The 20693-nt window shown below is 50.0% G+C and overlaps 7 protein-coding genes across 7 annotated transcripts; 3 read left to right on the top strand and 4 right to left on the bottom strand.

Moving 5' to 3' along the window:
* Window positions 1-893: 893 nt before the first annotated feature.
* Window positions 894-1793, bottom strand: EDB91DRAFT_293091 (uncharacterized protein). The gene is made up of 2 exons (XM_041326742.1): window positions 1778-1793; window positions 894-1697 (listed from the first exon to the last, which is right to left on the bottom strand). Exon 2 carries the CDS (start codon window positions 1308-1310, stop codon window positions 948-950), a length of 363 nt encoding a protein of 120 aa, XP_041178136.1. The 5' UTR covers window positions 1311-1697; window positions 1778-1793; the 3' UTR covers window positions 894-947.
* Window positions 1794-2260: 467 nt separating this feature from the next.
* On the bottom strand, window positions 2261-5701 carry EDB91DRAFT_1081331 (uncharacterized protein; the record flags this gene model as incomplete). Its single annotated transcript, XM_041315370.1, has 5 exons — window positions 2261-3214; window positions 3270-3787; window positions 3843-4060; window positions 4111-5074; window positions 5137-5701. The coding sequence occupies 5 exons, from the start codon at window positions 5699-5701 to the stop codon at window positions 2261-2263; spliced, it is 3219 nt and encodes a 1072-aa protein (XP_041178135.1).
* A 218-nt stretch (window positions 5702-5919) lies between these two features.
* Window positions 5920-6946, bottom strand: EDB91DRAFT_1127567 (signal recognition particle, SRP9/SRP14 subunit). The gene is given in 5 exon segments (XM_041318496.1): window positions 5920-6020; window positions 6032-6471; window positions 6528-6643; window positions 6698-6770; window positions 6827-6946. The coding sequence occupies 4 exon segments, from the start codon at window positions 6848-6850 to the stop codon at window positions 6187-6189; spliced, it is 498 nt and encodes a 165-aa protein (XP_041178134.1). The 5' UTR covers window positions 6851-6946; the 3' UTR covers window positions 5920-6020; window positions 6032-6186.
* A 1054-nt stretch (window positions 6947-8000) lies between these two features.
* Window positions 8001-10191, top strand: EDB91DRAFT_1127562 (uroporphyrin-III C-methyltransferase). Its single transcript, XM_041318495.1, has 2 exons — window positions 8001-9361; window positions 9417-10191. Exons 1-2 carry the CDS (start codon window positions 8159-8161, stop codon window positions 10053-10055), a joined length of 1842 nt encoding a protein of 613 aa, XP_041178133.1. The 5' UTR covers window positions 8001-8158; the 3' UTR covers window positions 10056-10191.
* A 154-nt stretch (window positions 10192-10345) lies between these two features.
* On the top strand, window positions 10346-16516 carry EDB91DRAFT_1278298 (RecF/RecN/SMC N terminal domain-containing protein; the record flags this gene model as incomplete). Its single annotated transcript, XM_041324691.1, has 19 exons — window positions 10346-11593; window positions 11658-11849; window positions 11899-12414; window positions 12467-12574; window positions 12627-12755; window positions 12904-13048; window positions 13106-13311; window positions 13365-13442; window positions 13494-13652; window positions 13704-14383; window positions 14436-14940; window positions 14991-15100; window positions 15156-15364; window positions 15417-15628; window positions 15677-15811; window positions 15860-15904; window positions 15955-16076; window positions 16128-16192; window positions 16245-16516. The coding sequence occupies 19 exons, from the start codon at window positions 10346-10348 to the stop codon at window positions 16307-16309; spliced, it is 4929 nt and encodes a 1642-aa protein (XP_041178132.1). The 3' UTR covers window positions 16310-16516.
* Window positions 16299-18028, bottom strand: EDB91DRAFT_1127559 (kinase-like domain-containing protein). The gene is made up of 4 exons (XM_041318494.1): window positions 17938-18028; window positions 17234-17883; window positions 16839-17184; window positions 16299-16790 (listed from the first exon to the last, which is right to left on the bottom strand). Exons 2-4 carry the CDS (start codon window positions 17599-17601, stop codon window positions 16407-16409), a joined length of 1098 nt encoding a protein of 365 aa, XP_041178131.1. The 5' UTR covers window positions 17602-17883; window positions 17938-18028; the 3' UTR covers window positions 16299-16406.
* A 78-nt stretch (window positions 18029-18106) lies between these two features.
* Window positions 18107-18955, top strand: EDB91DRAFT_292029 (uncharacterized protein). The gene is made up of 6 exons (XM_041326740.1): window positions 18107-18187; window positions 18251-18368; window positions 18422-18435; window positions 18493-18505; window positions 18568-18744; window positions 18829-18955. Exons 1-6 carry the CDS (start codon window positions 18166-18168, stop codon window positions 18887-18889), a joined length of 405 nt encoding a protein of 134 aa, XP_041178130.1. The 5' UTR covers window positions 18107-18165; the 3' UTR covers window positions 18890-18955.
* The last annotated feature ends 1738 nt before the right edge of the window (window positions 18956-20693 follow it).

Below are 20693 nucleotides of genomic sequence, written 5' to 3'. Positions count from 1 at the left end.
ACCTGACAAATCACACGAGGCAGGCGATATTTTCTTGCATTCCGTCGGTCAGTGGCAGGTATTGACGGCAACCTTGCGTTTCAGGTTAGCGATCGAGGATGCCCTCCGACCAGTCCCACCCACGAGTGGATTGGATTTTTCTCTTCCTCTGCCTCGCTGTTGCTCATGTCCAGATTATTGTTGATCTTCCAAGATTCAAATAGCAAATTTCACTCCGATGTTACGGCCCGATTTTTTCCATAGCTATGCAAGAATCTGCAAGAATCCTGATCCTGTTCTTCCCTGTCTTCCGTCGAACCCGAAGCCGTAACCGTATGTAGCCGAGTAAGCATGCTGTGTATTTTTCGCGCGCACGTCAAACAGCAAATGTTGTCGCATTACCGCAAGATAAAAATCGTCTTGAATATACTTTCGTCCGACCATTACTCACTGATCTCCAGGGATGATTGTACCTAGGGAGAAATGTGAATCCAGAGACTGGATAAAGGAGACAGACTCGCACTCCATGTTACGGTACGGCTGCGATTAACGCACATAATGATCTGGTGTTATAAAGTTCACACCATCTGCTTATGTACAGTGACATGTATCCACTACATGGTTATAAAATTGAGGGTATCGATTCCAGTGTGTAAAAGGCCCAAAGTATATATATGGTCAAAATCCTCCTAAACAGTCATCAAAATCCAGAGAAGGCGCTGCGAAAGCCGCATGGCTATTCTGATGACTCGTCCCCTTTCTACGCGAACTTCTTTTCCTCCCTTGCTTGTCATTCGCCTGTGAAGGGTGCTGTAAGAATGAAAATGGGGTATCAATCTCATCTTGTATACGTCGTGTGAAGGGTATCATTGAGTCTGGAGATGTGTAAGGGACGGGTATCCGGGGTATCATAGTGTCGGTGTGGTGTTATCACCGAGTTCTCATATTCATCAGATACTGACGAGATGTCAGGGGTAAGCAGAGGAGAGCGCGAAATGTAGATGGATGTGACCTGATGGCTCCGGGGCACAGGCCTCGTAGGCTCGAGGGTGGAAATAGCTTCCCTTTATCTCGGCCGTTGGATATGGTTGATTGTCATCGCTGCAGACAAATTCCCTCTCATGGCGCCCAGGCAGCGCACATTGATTGGGAGGGACTTTGACAGGTGACCTGTCATACGTAGCAGAGGAATGGGCAGCATACGTAGAAGTGAGAGTTGGTGTTGGCGGGAAGTGAACATGGCGCGGCGGCGTTGGAACCGTCGAACATGCAGAAAACGGAAAAGCTTCCCGTCTTTGTGGACATTGTTTGAGGATCGGTCTCGGTGACATGTAACCCAAGGTGATGTGGGGAATTGGGTAGATGGGATGGCCTTCACGAAGAACCCAGAGCCTCAGAACAACAGAACACGGATATGAAAGGATGGTTTGTGGGAGCACAAAAGCAGCGAAATATATATTGTAGAGCTCAGGCTCGGGTGGAACGTGTTCCCGGGTCACATTCCGGGGAAAACAGCAACAAGATCAAGATCAACTCCGACTGGTGGAGCTGGCTTGCGAAGCAGTCCATCCTGAGCTTGTGACCAAAAATGGCCTCTTCGGAAAGCATCTTTTGTGGGGAAACTTTAGATGTTTTACATTAAAACAACGCTTGGAAGTCCTGCCAGTTAATTCCTACGGGCACATTGTAAGGAACCATTATTGGCAACAAATCCTAACCTGGGATGTGCGATGTGGGTACTGAATTACCCGCAGTCGTGATAGACGCCATGCTTGTCCAAATGGCAGAAAAGACTCACCTTGAGAAACGCCGAGGAATGCCAGTCTATCCCAGATCAGCTGTTGCATCAGCCTAGTCTAAATCAATGATCATTTCTCATGATCATACCTAGAATATGATAAACGCGTCGTTACTGATCTCGTTGATCCGCTGGGATTGTTGGCAGCCGACCGGCGACCGGCGACTTGGCACGACGGTCTTGTTTACTGATCAGTGACTGTTATTGTGTACTGATATCCTGTTCAGCCTAAAGTTTTCAGATCAGTGGATCAACCATCTCAATCGTCGGAGAGCCGGTACGAATGTGTTTGGTATAATATGCTAGTCAGATATAGCTAAGATCAGGAAGGGTGAAGAGCGTGTTGTTTCTACATATGTATGTGCTAAAACCTAAAGATTCGATTTATACTACCATGTCAAAGTATGTGCGGAAAGGACCAGAGATACACACCAATGGGCATGCACGAGGCCGACCGTGACTGACGCCGCCTCGCGCTAATGCTCAAGTTGACCAAGGATTGGCCAGATAATTGGGACTCTTCTTCGGGTCCCCAACAGGAATGCTCCACGGATCTCGCCCCATACCCTGCGAAGTTATCGTCCCATCTGTTCCGCCAAACGACAGCGACGCTGAGGGATCAGACGCTGGAGAGAATGTACTGTGTAGGTCATTTGTCGAACTACTCGACTTTCCAAACGAGACTGCATTAGCTACAAAGGGATTTCCAAATGGAGAAGTTCTCTTCTCCAGCAGTGGAGGAGACCATATCGATGTCTCACTTCCACCGAAGGATATCTGAGGAATGGAGGTGGGCGGAGAGGTGGCTGAAGAAGGATAAATTAGGTCATCTGCGGAGCCAAGACCATTAGCCAATGGGGGCATGTCCTGGCCGTTGTCGACGTCATCGCCAACATCAGGCACATTGTGGAGTGACAGCGAGGTGGCGAGCGTAGCGCTCAACTCGGTGTTTGTGTCAATGTCAGTCACAGATAATTCTATAGGGTTGGCAACGTGTGTAATTGAACGTGTGTAGGCTGGTGGGGCAGATTCTGATTGTGATGCAACTGGAGATGAATGGATTCGGGAAGGCTGCAGTTCCTCGGGAGTTTTCTCCGATTGTCTTATCATATCTTCGATGGCCTTCAGATCGAATCCTGCATGAACGGGGATGTCAGTTGAAGAACTCGATGATTGGCCATCGGAAGTTTGTATTGAATGAGGGTTGGTATACTGGGGTGGGGGTGTTCCCGTTGACTCGCGAATAGGTAGATCATCATCAGTCGATTTCCCTAGTGAAGAGGGTTTCCGCCTTGATGACGCGAAAGAAGCTGTCGAAGGGGGCCTCGATACTGGGGTTGGCGACACTGATGGTTTCTTCTTCCTAGAAAACCACTTCTTCTTCTGTGTATCGTCTCCTTCCCTCACAACAACCCTCTCCTCGTTGAATTCGGGTTCCTATGAATAGCAATTAGTAAGGGAAATAGCCGGTCTGATAAAATGAGATACGTACAACGGGTTCATCGAAGTAATCGGATGAAACGGGGAAGCCAAGCTGGTCTAATATAAGTGGCATGAACGCGCGATAGCTCATATGTCCCCTGATCTTATCAGTAACGTCGACGTTCTCCAACCCCGGCACATTCTCAATTGGCCGCAAGCCCGCAACCGTATTCAGGCCACCACTGGTTGCACGGAAGAGGTAGTTCAGAACCCAGTCATTTCTCGCGAATGCGTTTACAAAACGGCCTGAAACGACGCTGCGTGCGTCGCACCATGTGCTCGTCGATGCTGTTAATGTTGCACCAAGAAGGAAAACGTCTTGTACGATGCCAAAAGCTTTTGCCTTGGCAAGATCGAGGAGGGCATAGAAGATGACACGTGCGCCGAGAGAGAAACCGATGAGTGTGATCGGTCGAACGCCGAGGTGACGCTGAATAAGGAGCTGTGCAAGAACACTACCAGCTGCTCGTGCACGGTCGAGCGCGTTACTCCAAGGGTTATCAATCAGGTAACCAAGCTTTGTGAGAACTGGTAGTACAGTGAGCTAATCTCTTTACGAAATGCAAATCAACATCACGCCTACTGATTGGCCACTGGAGTCCGCTCATCAGCGCAGTCATCACCGTATGCTGGAGTACAGTCTGGACTGTTTGTGACAGAATCTCCCCGGTAAGAATCTTCAGCGCACTACCGGTTTCCTGAATCATCTCAGGCTCCCAAAGTATACTGAACACATCGCCGACGATGGGATCCAAAACACTGAAAGGTAGCCGGACATCATCAAGCTTGCCATTCATGAATCTACACCACAAGTTTGAAATGATCTATACACCTGTTGATGGTGGACGCACCCAGGAACGGTAATAATGCAGCTGACACGCTTGTTGTTATGCAGCGGTAGCACATCGAATGTTCGTACTTGCTGCGTACGCCGGGCCATTCCACGGGCAGCGATCCCGGAGCCAGTCAGAACTCCTCCAGTTGTGATCACGGCAGCCCCACTAGCCCCAGCAAGGAATCCTGTTGTCCCAGATATACCGATAGCAGTAAACGCTGCGCCCAGACCAGCACCGATGACAGGAGCGAGGAGACCCGCAGAGAGGCCAATAACCAGACCGCCACCTGAATTCAGATGCAAGCGATAAATTAGCACATCTTGCGCATCTTGATCAGAATAAAGGATATTACCAAGCGTAGCCAAACCCATCATCATATACCGCTTTTTTCGCGCAGCTTTTGACGACCCGTCAATAATTTCCTGATTCTCCATCTTCTCGACGCCTTCTTGGATCTCAAGTGCTTCTGTCACGCGTGCCTCGAACTTGACTACATCCAACCAGCCAAGTCCAAGCTTGAGAGCCACGCTCTCCAATAAAACACGTGATCTTGCGTCGTAGACACTGTCTGCGATGAGTATAAGGAACAGGTCGCACAGAACGGTCCATCGGATATCAAGTGTAACGTCTTTTTCGACAGATGAAAGCGTCGTGGTGACTCCCATCGATGCAGAATCGACAGAGGTACCCTCAAGAACTTTGGCCGTGGTCTGAAAGGTCTTCTGAGTCGCCGAGGAGGGTGATGTCGGTGTCTGAGGAGGACTGTGATGGTTTAATACCAGACTGGAAGGTCGAAGTTTACTGCCTTTGGAGTTCCTCCGGCTTGTCGTATCTTTCTTCACCTCCTGAGCTTCGGCCTGCCGCTGTGCTTCAGCTGGGTCGTATTCGGGGTTGGCAACGGTATGGGTGGTCATTAGTGATGGTACAAGATCTATTGCCTGCACACCATGCACCGCTAGGCTGTCTATCATCTTCTGTTCTGATACAGTGTTTGAGCATATGTTATCCCGCTTGCTCGACTGATAAGATGCGCGAGTTTACCTGCAGTTTCAAGCTCCATGTGGTAATAGAGCCGGCCCATTATCTTCATCGCCCACAACTCCATATGTTGGGCGGATGCTTTGAGCTCCTTTCTCTTAGTCGTCTTGATCTTCTCCACCATTTCTTTCGCCGTGAGGGCGCAGACACCGACGTAAGCAATGCGCTGTGCTTCGGTCAACATATTCTTGGTCGCTTGCATCTGGCTGAGCGGGGTCATAGCCTTGTCCTCATCAAACAGGTATCGCGTGCGCAAGTGAACCTCATCCGCCTCATCCTCTTCGTTGACCCGCAGTCTGGTATACTCGTTCTCATTCTGTTCTGCCTTGGAGCGCCATTCAACGCCCTCCTCGTCAAAATCGATGAGATTGCCAGTTGCATTGCCAGCTGTCGATGAAGATTGCGACGGTTTCTTTGATGAGGGCATGTAGTGGTATTTCTTTTGATCTTCTTCGTCAAGACCGCCTCCGAAGTCATCCTCTTTGATAACTGGCATCTCCTGCCATCCTTCTTCGTCGTCATCGTCAAAGGAAAAAGGATTCGTCGGGCGAGTGGCTTCCACTGGCATGTCGGAAGGATGTGGAGTTTGGGAAGGATCAGATCAAAGACATCAAGCTAGGGAATCAAGGGGAAGTGATAGCAGACTCCCTCCTATGACAATATTCCGATTCGTCGCTCTCCAAAGCATACAGCCTTGCACAACTTCCCACGCTTCTTGCACACAACCTGTGCACTAGGTATTACTGTGGAATGAGCCAGACGCCGCTCATTCTATACGAGAGCCTGAGATGGGTACAATTCTAACATTTGAGTCTTTAGTGTTAGCTACGAGTCGCAGCGCTGTACATAATATTTATACATATAATGAGACAAGGAACTCGAGTCACCCAGCCGTCACTACTTCAAAGTTCGGCGTCTGGCAAGGTGAGCATCTGTTGAAGACAAACTGGTGATCTAATGTCCGCACATCAAGTACGTAGGCATCGCACATGCACGACGCAGGCAGGTAATTACAGCAGTGTACAACATACTTTTTCTGACACATGCTTACTATCAAGATCCTCCTTGCTTTGCTCGTGCCTCTTCTCTCTTGGCTGCACGCTCCTTCATCTCCTCATGCTTGAGGGCTGCCTTGACTTGTCGCTGCCTCTTGCGTCGACCGTTCCCTCGTTTAGGTCCATTGATAACAACAGGGTCTGCCATACGCTGCTTCTTCTTTGCGAGCTGTTCGGCGCGTTGCTTTTCACGTTTTTTATCACGCTTACGGAGGGTGGTCATGGATGCTTTGAGCAGGGCACCGTATGCAGAGTGGAATTTATCGAGGTCTGTTGATATGATCTATAAGGTGGGGTACCATGAGCATGGTGGGGCCTTGTAAAAGATCTGTTATGTACCTTGGTGGAGAATTTCGTCTTCTTGCCATCAGTGACACGAACGATACATGGATACACTCTGCCCCCATCGCTCCCATCTTCCACTTTCATTACGGTGTCATCACCATCGTGAGTTACTACGTACGACCAGAAAGTAAGTCGAGATAACTAAGCGGTAGATCGAGACATACATCGCTTATGAGTGAGCCATATCGTGCCCTTGTCTTTCGTTGATTCGAAGAGGGCGCCCAGCTGCCGCAAAAACTGAACACTGCTTTGAACGATCACATCAATGACTGTAATAAGGTGGATGGACGCACTGTGTTATTATCGACGAGCTGCATGGGCCTGATGCAGCGTAAGCGTCGAAAACATGTATCAAGTCACTCCGCAAAGAACATATGGGGGGTCACAATGTCCAAACAAGATACACTCAGAGGGGTTTCAACTCATCCAACCGCCTCGTTGCTTCAAAGTTCACGTACACTAAGACTCTATTCTCGAATATATTTCGTTCTTGATATCTTTCTGCAAAGAACGTTTTCACGGAGGTCTGCTTCAATGGAAGTGTACTGTCCTGCTCATGCCTTCAGAACACTAGACATCATCCGCTTGGAGCTTCAAGCTCTTCTACCTCGTAGATTTCGGGAACCAAATGCCTTGCAAGGAAGCTGGTGCGAAGTGGGGATTGTCTAGTTTGATGAGTTCGAATAGTCCTCGAGCTCGAGTGTGTAACTTTGTCGGTGAGAAGCTTCTCAAGCATCATCATGTGAATGAAGCGTGTCTGATGTTCTGCTTGCGCAGGAAATTATGTCTGGGATCGTGCCTAGGCTACCAAATTTCAAGAGTGATGCCGGGAAGGTGCACAAGCACACTGGAATCAGTCGGTCCGACTTCCCCGGGACTTTGTTTTCGATGTGGCCGCTTCAGGTATTTTAGTCTTCTCCTTTTTCCACAGGAAGCCGGCCTAGGCCCGATGCCATGGACGCCAACCTGATGAGGCTGAACGGAAAACATCGATTACCTGTAAACATCAATGCGTATAGAACGCTTCCTCGCAGGTCTTCTTCTGCGAGTTCGTCTTTTTTTTTCTCCTGCTCTACATGCGACTCACTCGGACTCAGCGCTAAGCTCCTTTGTGACGGGCGTATGAAGCAACTAGTCCGACAATCTAGAGATATATCTTCTTTTCTGGTTACATGTTAGAGTGTTTCAGGTTGCATGCTATCTGGTAAAAAGTTCTGCTCGCGCTGTCTCCCTGCTCGCATGCTACCTACATCGGTTTGTTCGTGACCGAGTATAGCATAAGAAGGAACTTCCTTCGTCTATGGTCTGTCAAGGGGTACCACCGTGGTATAACTGTACACTGCTTGCATGCATTAACAATCTGTGTAACTGCACGTTCAATAATTGCGACTTGCGATGACATGTCTGCATGTCTGGCCAAGTACTCAAGCTCAAGATCGACCGGCCGATGGGCCGATTCCCGCTCTATCCTGATTTGACACGTCTCTCATGTCTTAGGCTATCACGCAATTGTCACTTCATTATCGAGAATTGAGAATGATCACTGATATTATTTCCTATTCACACCATGAACAGATCATTTTGAGAGTCATCCAAGGACCCTGCTTTTGCCTATAATTTACACCATGACCTCGAGTGCGTCGAGCCCGTATCCTGCGCCAGTCGGTGGAGCGTCCCTCTTTCTGACATTCAAAGGACCCAGAAGTACCATCCTTATTATTGGCGGTGATGCTCTGGCTGCCTCTAGGGCATTTGCGGCGCTTGAGGCAGGCATACAAGTCATCATACTCACCAGAGGATCAGTATGCGACGAGCTGAAATGGAGAGCAAACCAACGGCAAATACAACTCGTAGACTGGGACACGCTCCCCTCTACGTCTACTTCTCCACTCGTCTCTACTCCGGACACGAAGACAGACGCCGAGTCCCTCTCTGCATTCCTCACTGAAAATCCATCTATATCTATCATCTGCATCACCATACACACGGCGGACATACCCGCACTCGCACGCATATGTCATGCACATAACATCCCCGTCAACGTCACCGACCATCCTGCACTATGCGACTTCTCTTTTGCAGCCACACACCGTTTTGCTGACCCGTCTACAGGCGGAAAGAGCGCACTACAAGTGGGCGTGACGACTAATGGCGAGGGGTGCCGGCTAGCGGGCCGTGTGAGGCGAGAGATTGTCAGCGTGCTACCTAAAGAAGTCGCTGGAGCCGTAAGGCAGGTGGGAAAGCTTCGATATTTGGCCAAGAATACGGTCGATCAAATAGAACGTGACGGAGAGGGTGAGGAAGGTGAGGACAGTGGTGTCACCACCCCCAACAGGCCTGTACCTGGCTGGAAAAGCAGTGTGGTCGAAAGCAAAGAAGAGTCTTCCTACCGCCGCATGAAATGGGTCGCCCAGGTTAGCGAGTACTGGCCCATCGCACGGCTCGCATCCATGTCAGAGAACGAGATGGAGCTCATATTAACTGGCGACACTGCCCAAACGATTTCATCATACTCCACTCAAGCCGGAATCGAGAGCTCACTACATAATTTGACGCTTTCCCCGCCCCCAAAGAAAGGCCGCATTCTTCTTGTTGGCTCTGGTCCAGGACATCCCTCCCTTCTCACCATTGCAACTCACAATGCGCTTACGAAGTATGCAGACCTTGTTCTCTCAGACAAGCTCGTCCCCGCTGCCGTACTTGCGCTCATACCTGAAAGAGTCGAGGTGCGCATTGCACGCAAGTTCCCCGGCAATGCCGAGGGTGCGCAATTAGAGATGATGGACGCAGCAGTCGAAGCTGCTCGACGTGGCCTCACCGTTGTCAGAGTACGTCCAAGCCTAAATCAGTTTTTCTCCACTGAAAAATTATTTCGTCACATAGCTGAAACAAGGAGACCCAGTCGTCTACGGCCGCGCAGGGGAGGAAGTACTCTTCTTCCGAGCACGCGGGTTCGAGCCGCTCGTTGTCCCGGGCGTCTCATCTGCACTCGCAGCACCTATTTTTGCAGGGATCCCGGTAACGCAGCGCGGCGTCGCGGAAAGTGTCATTGTGTGTACCGGCGTTGGGCGACAGGGCAAGGAGGTTAAGCTTCCAGGTTACGAGCGCGCGAGGACCGTTCTTATCCTCATGGGCGTCGCCCGTATAGCGCAGGTTGTGGGCGCTATGATGTGTAGCGATAATGGCAGCGGGGAAGGCCTGCAGAGTGTTGAAGGGAGAAGAGAGGGGCGTTCCTACCCGCGGAACACGCCTATTGCTATCATTGAACGCGGCTCGATGCCTGATCAACGGGTAGTTGCGAGTACGCTTGGAGATATATGTGAAGCACTGGATAGTGCGGGAGAGCAAAGACCTCCGGGAATGATGGTTGTTGGGTGGGCTGTTTTAGCACTGCAAGGCACAGGGGACACGAGCGTGTTGGACGAGGGGGAAGAGGGAGATGAAAAGAGGGTAAGAAGGTGGTTAGGTGGAGATAGGTGGGTTGTACGAGAAGGAATCGATCAGGGCTGGGCGGAGGTGTAGCTGAGGTCAGGGATTGATGATTTCAATGCTAAGATTTAATCTTCGTCGACCTACAGAGATTTTGCATACGTAGCGGGTTATTGGTATTTATACGGTATACCAACAATTCTAAGCAGATAGCGGCGTCGTTCCTCCACATCAGCCTGATTTCATTAACATTAATTGCTCAAACTGCCGCGCTAGTCATGTGATGTGACACACGCGAATAGTCACACAACGCATCACATCACGCGTAGCATCTTTCTTCTGATCAACCAAGTAGCATTATAAGCTTAAGATCTTTCTGAATAATGCCTCCCCGCAGGTCATCTCGCTCTGCGCGACCGTCTGCTGAACCGGAGGCATCAAACTCTGCGAAACGCAAACGAACCGATGCAGATGAGGTAGAGGAGAAAGAGAACGCTACTAGGACACGCAGAACATCAACAAGAGGTAGCGTGGGCCCTGCTTCGAAAACGTCCGCAGCACCATCTTCGAAAACGTCAGCAAGAACATCTACACGTACGTCATCAAGACCCAGTCGCTCACTGGAAGAGGTGGCGGAGACAGAGGAAGACGAGGAGAAGCCTGCGAAGAAGAAGTCGAGAAAGTCTGTTGAGGGTGATGACGACGACGAAGATGAAATCGTGGAGTTGCCGAAACCGAGGAAAGGCCGGGTCAAGAAGGTCGTGCAGGAGGAGGACGACGACGACGACGAGGTACGGGAAGTGAAACCCACTCGGCGGTCATCCGCGAAGCCCCGGCCAACTCGATCGCGCAAGACCGTCGCAGTAGAAGATTCAGATGAAGAAGAAATGAAAGAACCTATTGCCATCTCGGACGAGGACGAAGAGGAGATTCAAGAAGTCAAGCCCGCCAAAGCCAAGCGCGGTAGAACATCTCGCAAAGTGCCTGAAGACGACGACGACGTTCAAGAAATCAAACCTGCGCAGAAGGCTAAGGGAAGGAAACCTCGCAAGGCAACAAATAACGTCGAAGACGATGACGAAGAGCAAGACACCAAACCCGCAAAGCCCAAACCGGCTCCTCGATCCCGCAAACCTGTTAAACTTGAGTCGGACAACGACGAACACAACCCTATCACTATCTCCAGTGACGATTCTGACGCTACACCCGCTCCCAGAAGCCCTAAAGTGTCTTCTGGAAAGCAGAAGGCAGTTCTTCCCTCTGGTGCCGAAGTTACGCCTAGGCCACGCAAATCCATCCCTGCCACACCCCCCAAGCATCCCTCACCCATTGCTGAAGAAGAGGCAGATGACCTCGATGGGTTTCAAGAGGAGTTTATGCAGACACCTCGGCGTATACCGCGTCAGTCACATCAGTCGCAGATGACGCCTAAACGCCCTGCCCCACCGGAGGAGGAGGAAGAGGAAGAAAAGTCTCTCCTCGAGCCCCGCGTGAAACCCTTGTCGGTGATGCGGCCTCCGCCCACTGAAGACCCCTCCTCAGGTCCTAAGCCGCGTCTTGTGATACACAAGATGGTGCTCGTTAACTTCAAGAGTTACGCAGGGAGACAGGAGATCGGGCCATTCCACAAGGTAGGTCCTTATTATATTTTACTTGTAGTCGACGTGTACCATGGTTAACTCTGGTGATGGGCAGTCTTTTTCGTCAATCGTGGGCCCAAATGGTTCCGGTAAATCTAACACGATCGACGCGCTCCTCTTTGTATTTGGTTACCGTGCATCAAAAATGCGTCAGGGAAAGCTCTCTGAGCTCATCCACAACTCTGCACGGTACCCCGACTTGGATGAGTGCAGCGTGGAAGTTCATTTCCGCGAGATCATAGACCTCGTATGTTCCTTCACCCGTAAAATTGGACTAAACTAAGTCCTTCCCCCAGCCCGGACCTGATGCATATAATGTCGTCCCGAACTCTGCACTCATCGTCGCTCGCACAGCGACCAAATCCAACACTTCTCGGTACACGCTCAATTCACGGTCTTCCACCTACACCGAGGTCCAAACACTCCTCCAAGGGCGCGGAATTGACCTCACGCACAAGCGTTTCCTCATCCTGCAGGGTGAAGTCGAGTCGATCGCACAGATGAAGCCCAAGGGCACTTCGGAGCACGACGACGGGCTGCTCGAATACCTCGAAGACATTATCGGCACTGCTGCGCTCAAAACGCCGATCGAGGCTGCGCTTGCTGATGTAGAGCGGCTGGGAGAAGAGAGAGCCGAGAAGGTGGCCAGGTTGAGGATCGTGGAGAAGGAGAAGGCGAAGTTAGACGAGGAGAGAAAGGAGGCACTAGCGTGGCTGAAGCTTGCGAACGAGCATGTGCGGGCTCTCAGCCGACTGTGGCAGTATTATCTGTGGAAGTGTTTGGAGAACGACGAGCAATTTGCAACGCAGATTGTGGGTGTTTGATTTTTTTCCCCTCTTGGTTGCCGCGCTGATGTTGGGGCAGGAACATTTGGAGAAGGAGCTTACGGATGAGAGGGAAAGGAACAAGGATGATATCACGCATCTAGAGATGCTCGAGAAGCACTACAAGGAGCGCGAGAAGGCTTACGAGGTATGTTTGCGCGTTCTTTCCTTCCTGCGCAGACGCTGATGTATCAGTACAGGAAGTAAAAGCAGCAGCCGAGGAAGCAACGAAGGACAATGCCGCGCGCGAAAAGCAGTCTGTGAGTCTTGAGGAGCGCCGGAAGCATGCGAGCATGAAGGCCAAAAAGCTGAAGAAGGCATTGGCGGACGTGAGTTTTCTCTAGTTGTTGTTCGAGCTTCCTTTTTTCTTTTCTTTTTCTTCTTGACCCAACCCTCTATTTTATTTCTCTCCCTACACCGTGTTTTTCCATCGGTGTTCTGGCCTGGCTGCATGTATCTAACACATTGTTCACACAGGATGAACAATCGAAGAAACAAGCCGAGAACGCGCTTCAGGACTCCGACGCTAAGATCAAGACGAAGAAGCGTGAGATTGCAGAGCACGAGGCGAACCTCGAGAAGGAAGAGAAGGTGCTCGAAGGGATTCGGGATAGCTTGAAGGGTTCGTGATTCCGTGCGTCTCATCGCGCTTGACACCCCTCTTATTATTGATTGTCAGACAAAACGCAAGTCTTCCACGACCAGATCGAGGCGAAACAGAAAGAGCTACAGCCATGGACTGCCAAGATCAATGTCAAGCAGGCTGCGATCGACGTAGCAACATCTGAACGGGACGCGCTCGCGCAGAAAGCCACGGGGCTCAAAGACGCCGTTGCACAAGCGGAGGGACAGCTGGCTGACCTGCAGGTAGAGCAGGAGGGCAAGGTATGCTTCCAGGTGTGTATATGCCGGAATGATGATGCTGATGGATCGCTCAGCTGAACGAGTTGGGTCACTTGAGGACGAAAAAGGCAGAAATGCAGAAGAAGATGGAGACCTGCAAGGAAAAGTTCCACGTATGTCTCTAGGCATGCGAGGTGTGATGGATGCTGATTCGTTCTATTCAGGGTGCTCAGGCTGGCGTCCAGGAGCTTCGGGCCAAGGCTGGCTCTCTGCGGCAAAGGGTAGACGAGGCTAAAGCATCTCAAGCAGCTAGCACATCGCAAAACAGAGTCTTGGACAGCCTGACGAAACTCAAGCAGACTGGTCGTATCGATGGGTTCCATGTATGCTCTCGTTCTCTTGTGCAGCCTTCAATCACTGACATTACCTTGTAGGGCCGTCTTGGCAGCCTAGGCACGATCCCAGACAAGTACGATGTTGCGGTCTCCACCGCTTGCGGCGCCCTCAACAACATGGTCGTTGACACTGTCGCCCAGGGTCAAGCTTGCATCGAATTCCTGCGCAAGCAAAACATTGGGCGCGCGTCGTTCATGGTACTGGAGAAGCTCCCCACCGATAAACTCAACGAGCGCGTAGTGACACCCGAGGGTGTCCCGCGGCTATTCGATCTCATCAAGCCGAAGGATCCCCGCTTCGCGTCTGCCTTCTACAAAGGTGTTGGGAACACCCTTGTTGCTGAAAATTTGGACCAAGCGAACAGGATTGCATTTGGAGGCTCGAGGCGCTGGCGCGTTGTCACGCTTGCAGGACAGCTGATTGATTCATCAGGAACGATGTCGGGTGGTGGTAATCACGTCTCGCGGGGTGGCATGAGCTCGAAGCTCCAGGCGGAGGCAGTGAGCCCGCAAGTTCTGAGGAACTATGAGCAGGAGAGCGAGCGAGTGGCACATAATCTCGAGGCGGCACAGCAGGAGTTTCGTGAAATTGAGGCAGAAGTCGAAAGGCTCACTCAAGCAGGCCCAGAAATAGAACTCGCCATCGAAAAGCTCGCTATGGACGTCAACAATGGGAAGAAGCGGCTGACTGATGCTGAGAGGCGTGTGCAGGATCTCAAGTACGTGCATTCCGTTTGCTTTACGCAGAATCACATGCTGAATAGGTCATAGAGCACAGAGCAAGCCCAACGCTAGGGATCTCGCTCGAATCAACACTCTAGATGCCGATATCGCATCGGCAACAGAAGAGCTTGAAGATCTGCAGACCAAAACTGGCACTATCGAGGCCGCAATCAAAGGTCTCGAAAAGAAGATTCTCGAAATCGGTGGCTCCAGACTGTTAAAGCAGAGGTCCACCGTTGACGGTATTCGCTTGCTGCACCAGCTAGCTAACGAGGAGGTCACCAAGGCTGAGGTTATGAAGGCTACTGCGGAGAAGAACATTGTCAAGTATACATCTGGTGTTGAGACTAACCGTGCAGCGCTGGAGGAAATTGAGAAAGAGCTTGAGGAGCTGAAGGATCAGCTGGCGGAGGTCGCACAGTACTTGGAAGATCTCAAGGAGAAGGTGGAGGCCGCGCAGGCTGCTCAGGAGAGCTCGAAAGATGATCTCGATCAGCTCAAGCAGCAACTCCAGGAAAAACGCGAGGAGATTGATGAGTTCAGAAAAAAAGAAGTTGGTTCTTCGCTGTACACTGGGTGCTCACGAGCTCACAAGTTCTATAGCTTGAGATTACCCAGAAGCTTGCCGACAAGAAGAAAGAGTCTGCTGAAAATGAGCGTGTACTTGATCACTGGCGGACGGAACACGACCAGCTTAAGCTTCATGAAATTGAGTGAGCCTTTGTCTATCGATTGTTTCTACATTCGTATGCTTACAGCCACCCACAGTGATGATGACGACGATGAAGAGGAAGGAGCTAACCAGGTTGCTGAAGCTTCAGGTAGCGGTGAAGGGGCGGTGAAACAGGAACATACAGATTCTGCTCCGAAGAAGGCTCGTCAACAAACGTCATCGAGCGAGCTATACATATACAGCGCCGAAGAACTTGCACGCTTCAAGAAGAGAGAGATGGTTGCAGATTCTGAGTATCTTGATGGTATATTCTGACGCATTTGCCACGAGTGACTGCTACTAACTGGTCGTCTTAGAGAAACTTAAGAACGCTAATCCAAACCTCAACGTTCTTAAGGAGTACAAGAAGCGAGAGGAGGAATTCATGAAACGTGCCAAAGACCTAGAGGAGACAACTACAGCACGCGACGCGCAGAAGCAGCTCTACGACGGTCTCCGGAAACAACGGTTGGACGAATTCATGGCAGGTTTCAGCACGATCTCATTGAAGCTCAAGGAAATGTATCAGGTACGTACTGGCGTCTTCGATTAATCAGATTTTTACATTTTCCGTTAGATGATCACTCTTGGGGGCAATGCAGAGCTTGAGCTTGTCGACAGTATGGATCCCTTTTCAGAGGGCATCATTTTCAGCGTCATGCCTCCGAAGAAGAGTTGGAAGAATATTTCGAATCTGTCCGGGGGCGAGAAGGTACATCCTGCTTTGAAGATCGGAGAACACAAATTAATCATCCTACAGACCCTTAGTTCACTTGCCCTCGTTTTCGCTCTGCATGTGTTCAAGGTAAATCTCATGTTAACCGTGAGCAATTCGGTGGACTGAACTTATCCTAGCCCACGCCACTTTATTTCATGGATGAAATAGACGCCGCCCTAGACTTCCGGAATGTCTCGATTGTGGCAAATTATATCAAGGATCGCACTAAGAATGCGCAGTTCATTATCATTTCTCTGAGGTGATGATCCTTTCTCTCCCGAAAACGACCTTCGCTAACATGAATTTGCAGGAATGACATGTTTGAGCTCAGCCACCGTCTCATTGGCATTTACAAGACTGCAAACGCAACACAGAGTTAGTATGATAACTATTTCATTCGACGTGTTTCTCATTTGTTCTCGCATAGGTATATCCATCGATAACCACGTTCTCGCTCCTCGAACCATCAAGGCTGTGCCAGCAGCAGCTTGAAAGACTTGCATTGTAATGGTTGAGTTCGTGCTTTCTACATGCTATGTGAATTATATGCATTGTGTATCAAATGATGACATCGTATCTCTCGCTCTACTCATCCCTTCGAATCGCGCCACTGAGGATGAACATCTGAAAGCCATTCTCCCAGAGCCTTTCCGCCCCAGCTAAGACTCATTGAAGCCTCACCTAGGGCACTGGAAGTAGGGAAGTCATCTGGTAGAAGTAACGGTGGTTCGGAGGTGAACCAGGGGTGAGTCAATGCCCCGGAAGGGCGGAGACGCCGAGATGGTTCGTATACAAGGAACCGGTGGACTAGATCAACAAAAGTTGGTGACATCGTCTCTGGGGGCATGTGTGTCTTCGTGTCGACCTCATGCTGCTGTGCTGATGAAGGAAAATTGGGTAGGATAGAGAGAAGATCAACAGGCTGCACATCCACAAAGGACAGCTTGTCTGCGTCCGGCAAGCTCAAGAAGGACTTGTTGGAGTCAGAGGATGATCGTAGTAACAACTCAATCACACTCACCGGCCAATTTGTCTCATTGGGTGAGCCTCGTGTCTTGAAAATGCTCCAAGCTAAACCAATCTCTCCACGTGCGGAATCGAATAGTGAATCCCTAGCCCACCTGTTCGAGGGGTCTCCGATGCGAAGTCCCTTTGGTATAATGAATGGCTGGGCTGGCTTCGCCGGGCTTTCGTCGTCTGACTCAGACTGCTCATCCCCCTCAAAGTCGAATTGCTCGTCGTCAAGCGGGTTAAAAAGACGAACAGAAGTGAAAAATTCCGCAAAGGTTGTTCCGAGGCTCCAAGAGTCTACCGCGAATGCATCATAATTCCTGGGCCCAAACAGCAGCTCGGGCGCGCGGTATGGTCTACTTCTTAGTGAGCGTCCGATTCATGCTTGGTCAAGCAGGGGCATACCCTGTAGAGACTTCAAAGTACATCTTCTCCGGGGTTTCAACCCATAGATCGTTTTTCTTTGCAGAAGAATCTTCCCCTTCCTTCCAGGATATGCCAAAGTCAATGAGCTGAACACGGCCAGATAAAGTAAGAAGTATGTTGCTTGGTTTGATATCCCGATGTGCAATCCTGACAGTGTCGTGAAGGAATGTCACACTGTTTAGGATTTGAAACATCAATGATTTCGCAAGAAGAACGAAGCGCTGCTCGCGTGGACTCGGATTTGACGGATCTGCGGCCATAATTGAAACAAGTGGATGAGGGGAAAAGTCATTTGAAGATAACAATCCGATCAAAGAAAAAGGTATATATGGCATCCAAAAGCTCATAGTCTGGAGGCCTGAATCGATACTATGGCCTAGGATAGAAACCACCTATGATAAAAAGTAAGACCTGCCATACCATTCGGCGCAAGACTCACATTTGGATGACATGCCAAGGCGATTAGCCTCGCCTCTTTGACTGATGTCGTGTGGTTCTTTGGCATATTTACGGTGGATGGTAGATGTCTTTATCGCAATCCACTGAGTCTGCCCTTCGTGCTTGAGCAGACTCTTGGAGACAATAGAAACTGGACCTTCAGCGACTGTTTCGCGAGAACCACTGGGAGGCTGTCAGGACATTGTTAATCACAAGTTATCTCACAGAAATGGACGCATGCCGACCATGAAGCTTGGAAGGAAAGGACGTCAGCGAAGAGCTTTTTGTGTCAGTAAATAGACCTCCAGCTTCAGTCATGCAAGAATCATGGCATCAAAGAGGAGGGTTATTTTTAGCACATCATGATTGTACCATATCGCACAGCCACACTACATACTCCTTAGTTGCCGTTGACCAACTGTCGACTCCGATTTGCAGTGTATTATCTTCTGACAGCGTTTGCTTTATCCAGGATGGCGTTAGACGAAGAAACATGTAAAACCTATCAGTGCGTCGGAAACCGCTCCCAATGCACTTACCCTCAGATCCCTATCACAGACAGACTCCTGCTCGTCAATGCCTTGACAGAGGGCGCTTTGGAAGAGATGATGGAAGACCCTGAATATTTCGACAGTAACACTGAGGAATTCCTTGGAGACCTTAACTGCACGGACGCGTAAGCCGCTCGTATACAGAGTGACGTTGGCTGACACATTATCTGCACGTTAGGTTGGGAAATACTGGTAAGTTGTATCCAAAGGCTGCTCCACTACTACTCACATTCGCGAGGCATCGGGAAGCTCTTCACCTTGCGTTCGTGTCGCAAGTTCTAATACTGTTGATGCGCTTCCTCATATCCATCCCATGATCCTTAGCGTACGTCAAGGGCATGCGGCTGATGTAGCGGCTCTCTGCGGTGGGGCTGTCGACCTTGACATCCACAACAAGAATGGAGATGCACCACTTTATATCGCTTTGAAGGAGATTGACGATGCTGAGGCACGTTTTGAGATCGTCAAGGAACTACTAAGTTGCGGTGCGGAGTGTAAACAGTGCGTTCCTCGCATCTTAGTCAGACAAAGTGCTGAGTGCCCTCAGAGCGATGCCGGGCGGGCTCACACCATTGGAATACGCAGAAAGCCGATTTCCTTTAGAAAAGGAATTACACGAGACTATCGCAAATCCTCCACGCGATGACGAGGAGGATGAATTACAACCAGAACAAATGAGAAAGCAAATGTATGATAGCAGCGACTTTGCGGACGGTAAGATATTGGTACATCCCCTTCTGCTAGCCACCTTCACGCATTACCCCCAGATGACGAAGATGAAGGCCAAGAATCAAGCCCGGAGACTGAATAGAAGATATACTAATATTATTCTCATTTCTTGAATATCATAGAGGAATGGGGCAGAGAGTCATTCCATTCCAATTTTCCTTTGGAGAAGTGGTTGTTCGCCAGTAGCGAGCGAATTGTTTTACGAGGCAGATGTAGAATATTTGAGCAACTTGACAATTCGGCATTCTTACATTGCAACCACGACGAAGGGCGAGAAGTGCGTCTCCACCAGGCTGCCGTCTTCATCAGTTCTTGCAAGTCGTGAACGTCATGTCTGCGGTGAGATACCTGGCAGTGCCTCAGCGTCGTTGCTCCAAGCTACGGCTGCCGGAGGGTACTATTACTGAAAGGGGGTGGTCCAATAGAGACACCGCAGGCACTCCATGTATGATTGTCTACATAACTCCCGGCCCCATAATGTCGATCCATAAATGAGCAACCAATCGACACCTTGCGGAGGAGTCCTGCAGCACGAGCATGTAATGCACGGGGGTTGGTGAGGTTGGTGCGAAACACACAAGTAATGATCTCCCTTGACACACCCTAACCTCAGCAGTATGGTTGTTGCACTGGGCTCGGACTTAGCAGATGAGAGACCTCGCTATAGATTCAACTGTTTCGTAAAATTTGCAATGTTCTGCAAAAGGAGTCAAAGAAAGGACGGAAACAAATGCAATCCGAACACACAATTCCGAAGTACATGAGCAACCTCTGGGGCTATGCTGGGCCGGGGGATCATCTATGCTTATTGCGATTAGTGAAGCATGGAACGTCGTAGAGATTTCAGAGGTTGCGAATTTGTGCATAAGATGAAAGGGAATATAAAGTTGAGGGAACGTTAGCCATATGAGGAATACGATAAGAAAAACGTGTACCACCATGCCAACGGCGGCGGAAAAAACATCAGCAGGGGGTCGCCGTCAACAATGAGCCGCCGAATGAACTCAGCAGCGTATAAAGCAAAGCTTTGCGCTGCCCGATCAGCGGATATGCTTCGCTAATAACCCCATAGGCCTAAACATCAGGTTTCGCACCAGCGGATGCTAAACAGAGATTTGAAAACCATATGGTGTTTGAGTGTAGATCGGCCATCATCTGACGAGTATAAGGTCTTTGAGGGGCTGTGACTTGTCAGGACCCATGATGATGTGCGATTATTAACGTGCGCAGTCCTTCCGAGACACAAGGCAAAGGTATTGATTTCTTGGCGTGCGAGCTGAGATGTCTGCGGTTGGAGAATAGTACTCTCCATGGAGTCTGAGCGCAGCTCTACCGTTAGTTCGTCACCTTGGCAGGTGTATTAATACACCCCGGCTATTGTAGAAGGGTGTGGATGCATCCTTACAGGTATTCATTGCCTATTGCTTTTGTTATCAATACGCAAAAGTTGTCGTAGACATGCACCAACCCATGATTGCTTATATCGAGAACTAGCTCTGTTTGGGAAATTTCGCCGGACACAGCTGTTAGTCTCCTGTAGTCAAACCTTGAAAGTAAGGAATACTCATAATTGTTCCTGGCAGCACAGTACTACCCACCAGCCATCGAAGAGTCTACAGGCCAGTGTCTGAGTGTGAGCTTGAATCGTACCGCACACCTTCTTGCTACGGCCGGGAGTACTTGAGACCTGACGCGGAGTCGCGAACCTCCCCAAGTACATA

The sequence above is a fragment of the Suillus paluster genome (genome assembly GCF_016628075.1).
Source record: "Suillus paluster strain FC165 chromosome Unknown EDB91scaffold_20, whole genome shotgun sequence".
In the NCBI taxonomy this organism is placed as follows: domain Eukaryota; kingdom Fungi; phylum Basidiomycota; class Agaricomycetes; order Boletales; family Suillaceae; genus Suillus; species Suillus paluster.
This window is presented reverse-complemented; position numbering and strand designations above follow the sequence as displayed.

Coding starts and splice junctions, on each gene's coding strand:
- EDB91DRAFT_1127559 (XM_041318494.1), bottom strand. CDS start 17,601: ATGAGCTTTTGGATGCCATATATACCTTTTTCTTTGATCGGATTGTTA. Junction 17,185..17,233: donor TACTTTGAAGTCTCTACAGG/GTATGCCCCTGC, acceptor ACTAAGAAGTAG/ACCATACCGCGCGCCCGAGC. Junction 16,791..16,838: donor CCAATGAGACAAATTGGCCG/GTGAGTGTGATT, acceptor GACTCCAACAAG/TCCTTCTTGAGCTTGCCGGA.
- EDB91DRAFT_1127567 (XM_041318496.1), bottom strand. CDS start 6,850: ATGCAGCTCGTCGATAATAACACA. Junction 6,771..6,826: donor AGCTCGTCGATAATAACACA/GTGCGTCCATCC, acceptor AGCAGTGTTCAG/TTTTTGCGGCAGCTGGGCGC. Junction 6,644..6,697: donor ATGGCTCACTCATAAGCGAT/GTATGTCTCGAT, acceptor GGTCGTACGTAG/TAACTCACGATGGTGATGAC.
- EDB91DRAFT_293091 (XM_041326742.1), bottom strand. CDS start 1,310: ATGTCACCGAGACCGATCCTCAAACAATGTCCACAAAGACGGGAAGCT.
- EDB91DRAFT_1127562 (XM_041318495.1), top strand. CDS start 8,159: ATGACCTCGAGTGCGTCGAGCCCGTATCCTGCGCCAGTCGGTGGAGCG. Junction 9,362..9,416: donor GTGGCCTCACCGTTGTCAGA/GTACGTCCAAGC, acceptor TTCGTCACATAG/CTGAAACAAGGAGACCCAGT.
- EDB91DRAFT_292029 (XM_041326740.1), top strand. CDS start 18,166: ATGGCGTTAGACGAAGAAACAT. Junction 18,188..18,250: donor GGCGTTAGACGAAGAAACAT/GTAAAACCTATC, acceptor TCCCTATCACAG/ACAGACTCCTGCTCGTCAAT. Junction 18,745..18,828: donor TGCGGTGCGGAGTGTAAACA/GTGCGTTCCTCG, acceptor TGGAATACGCAG/AAAGCCGATTTCCTTTAGAA.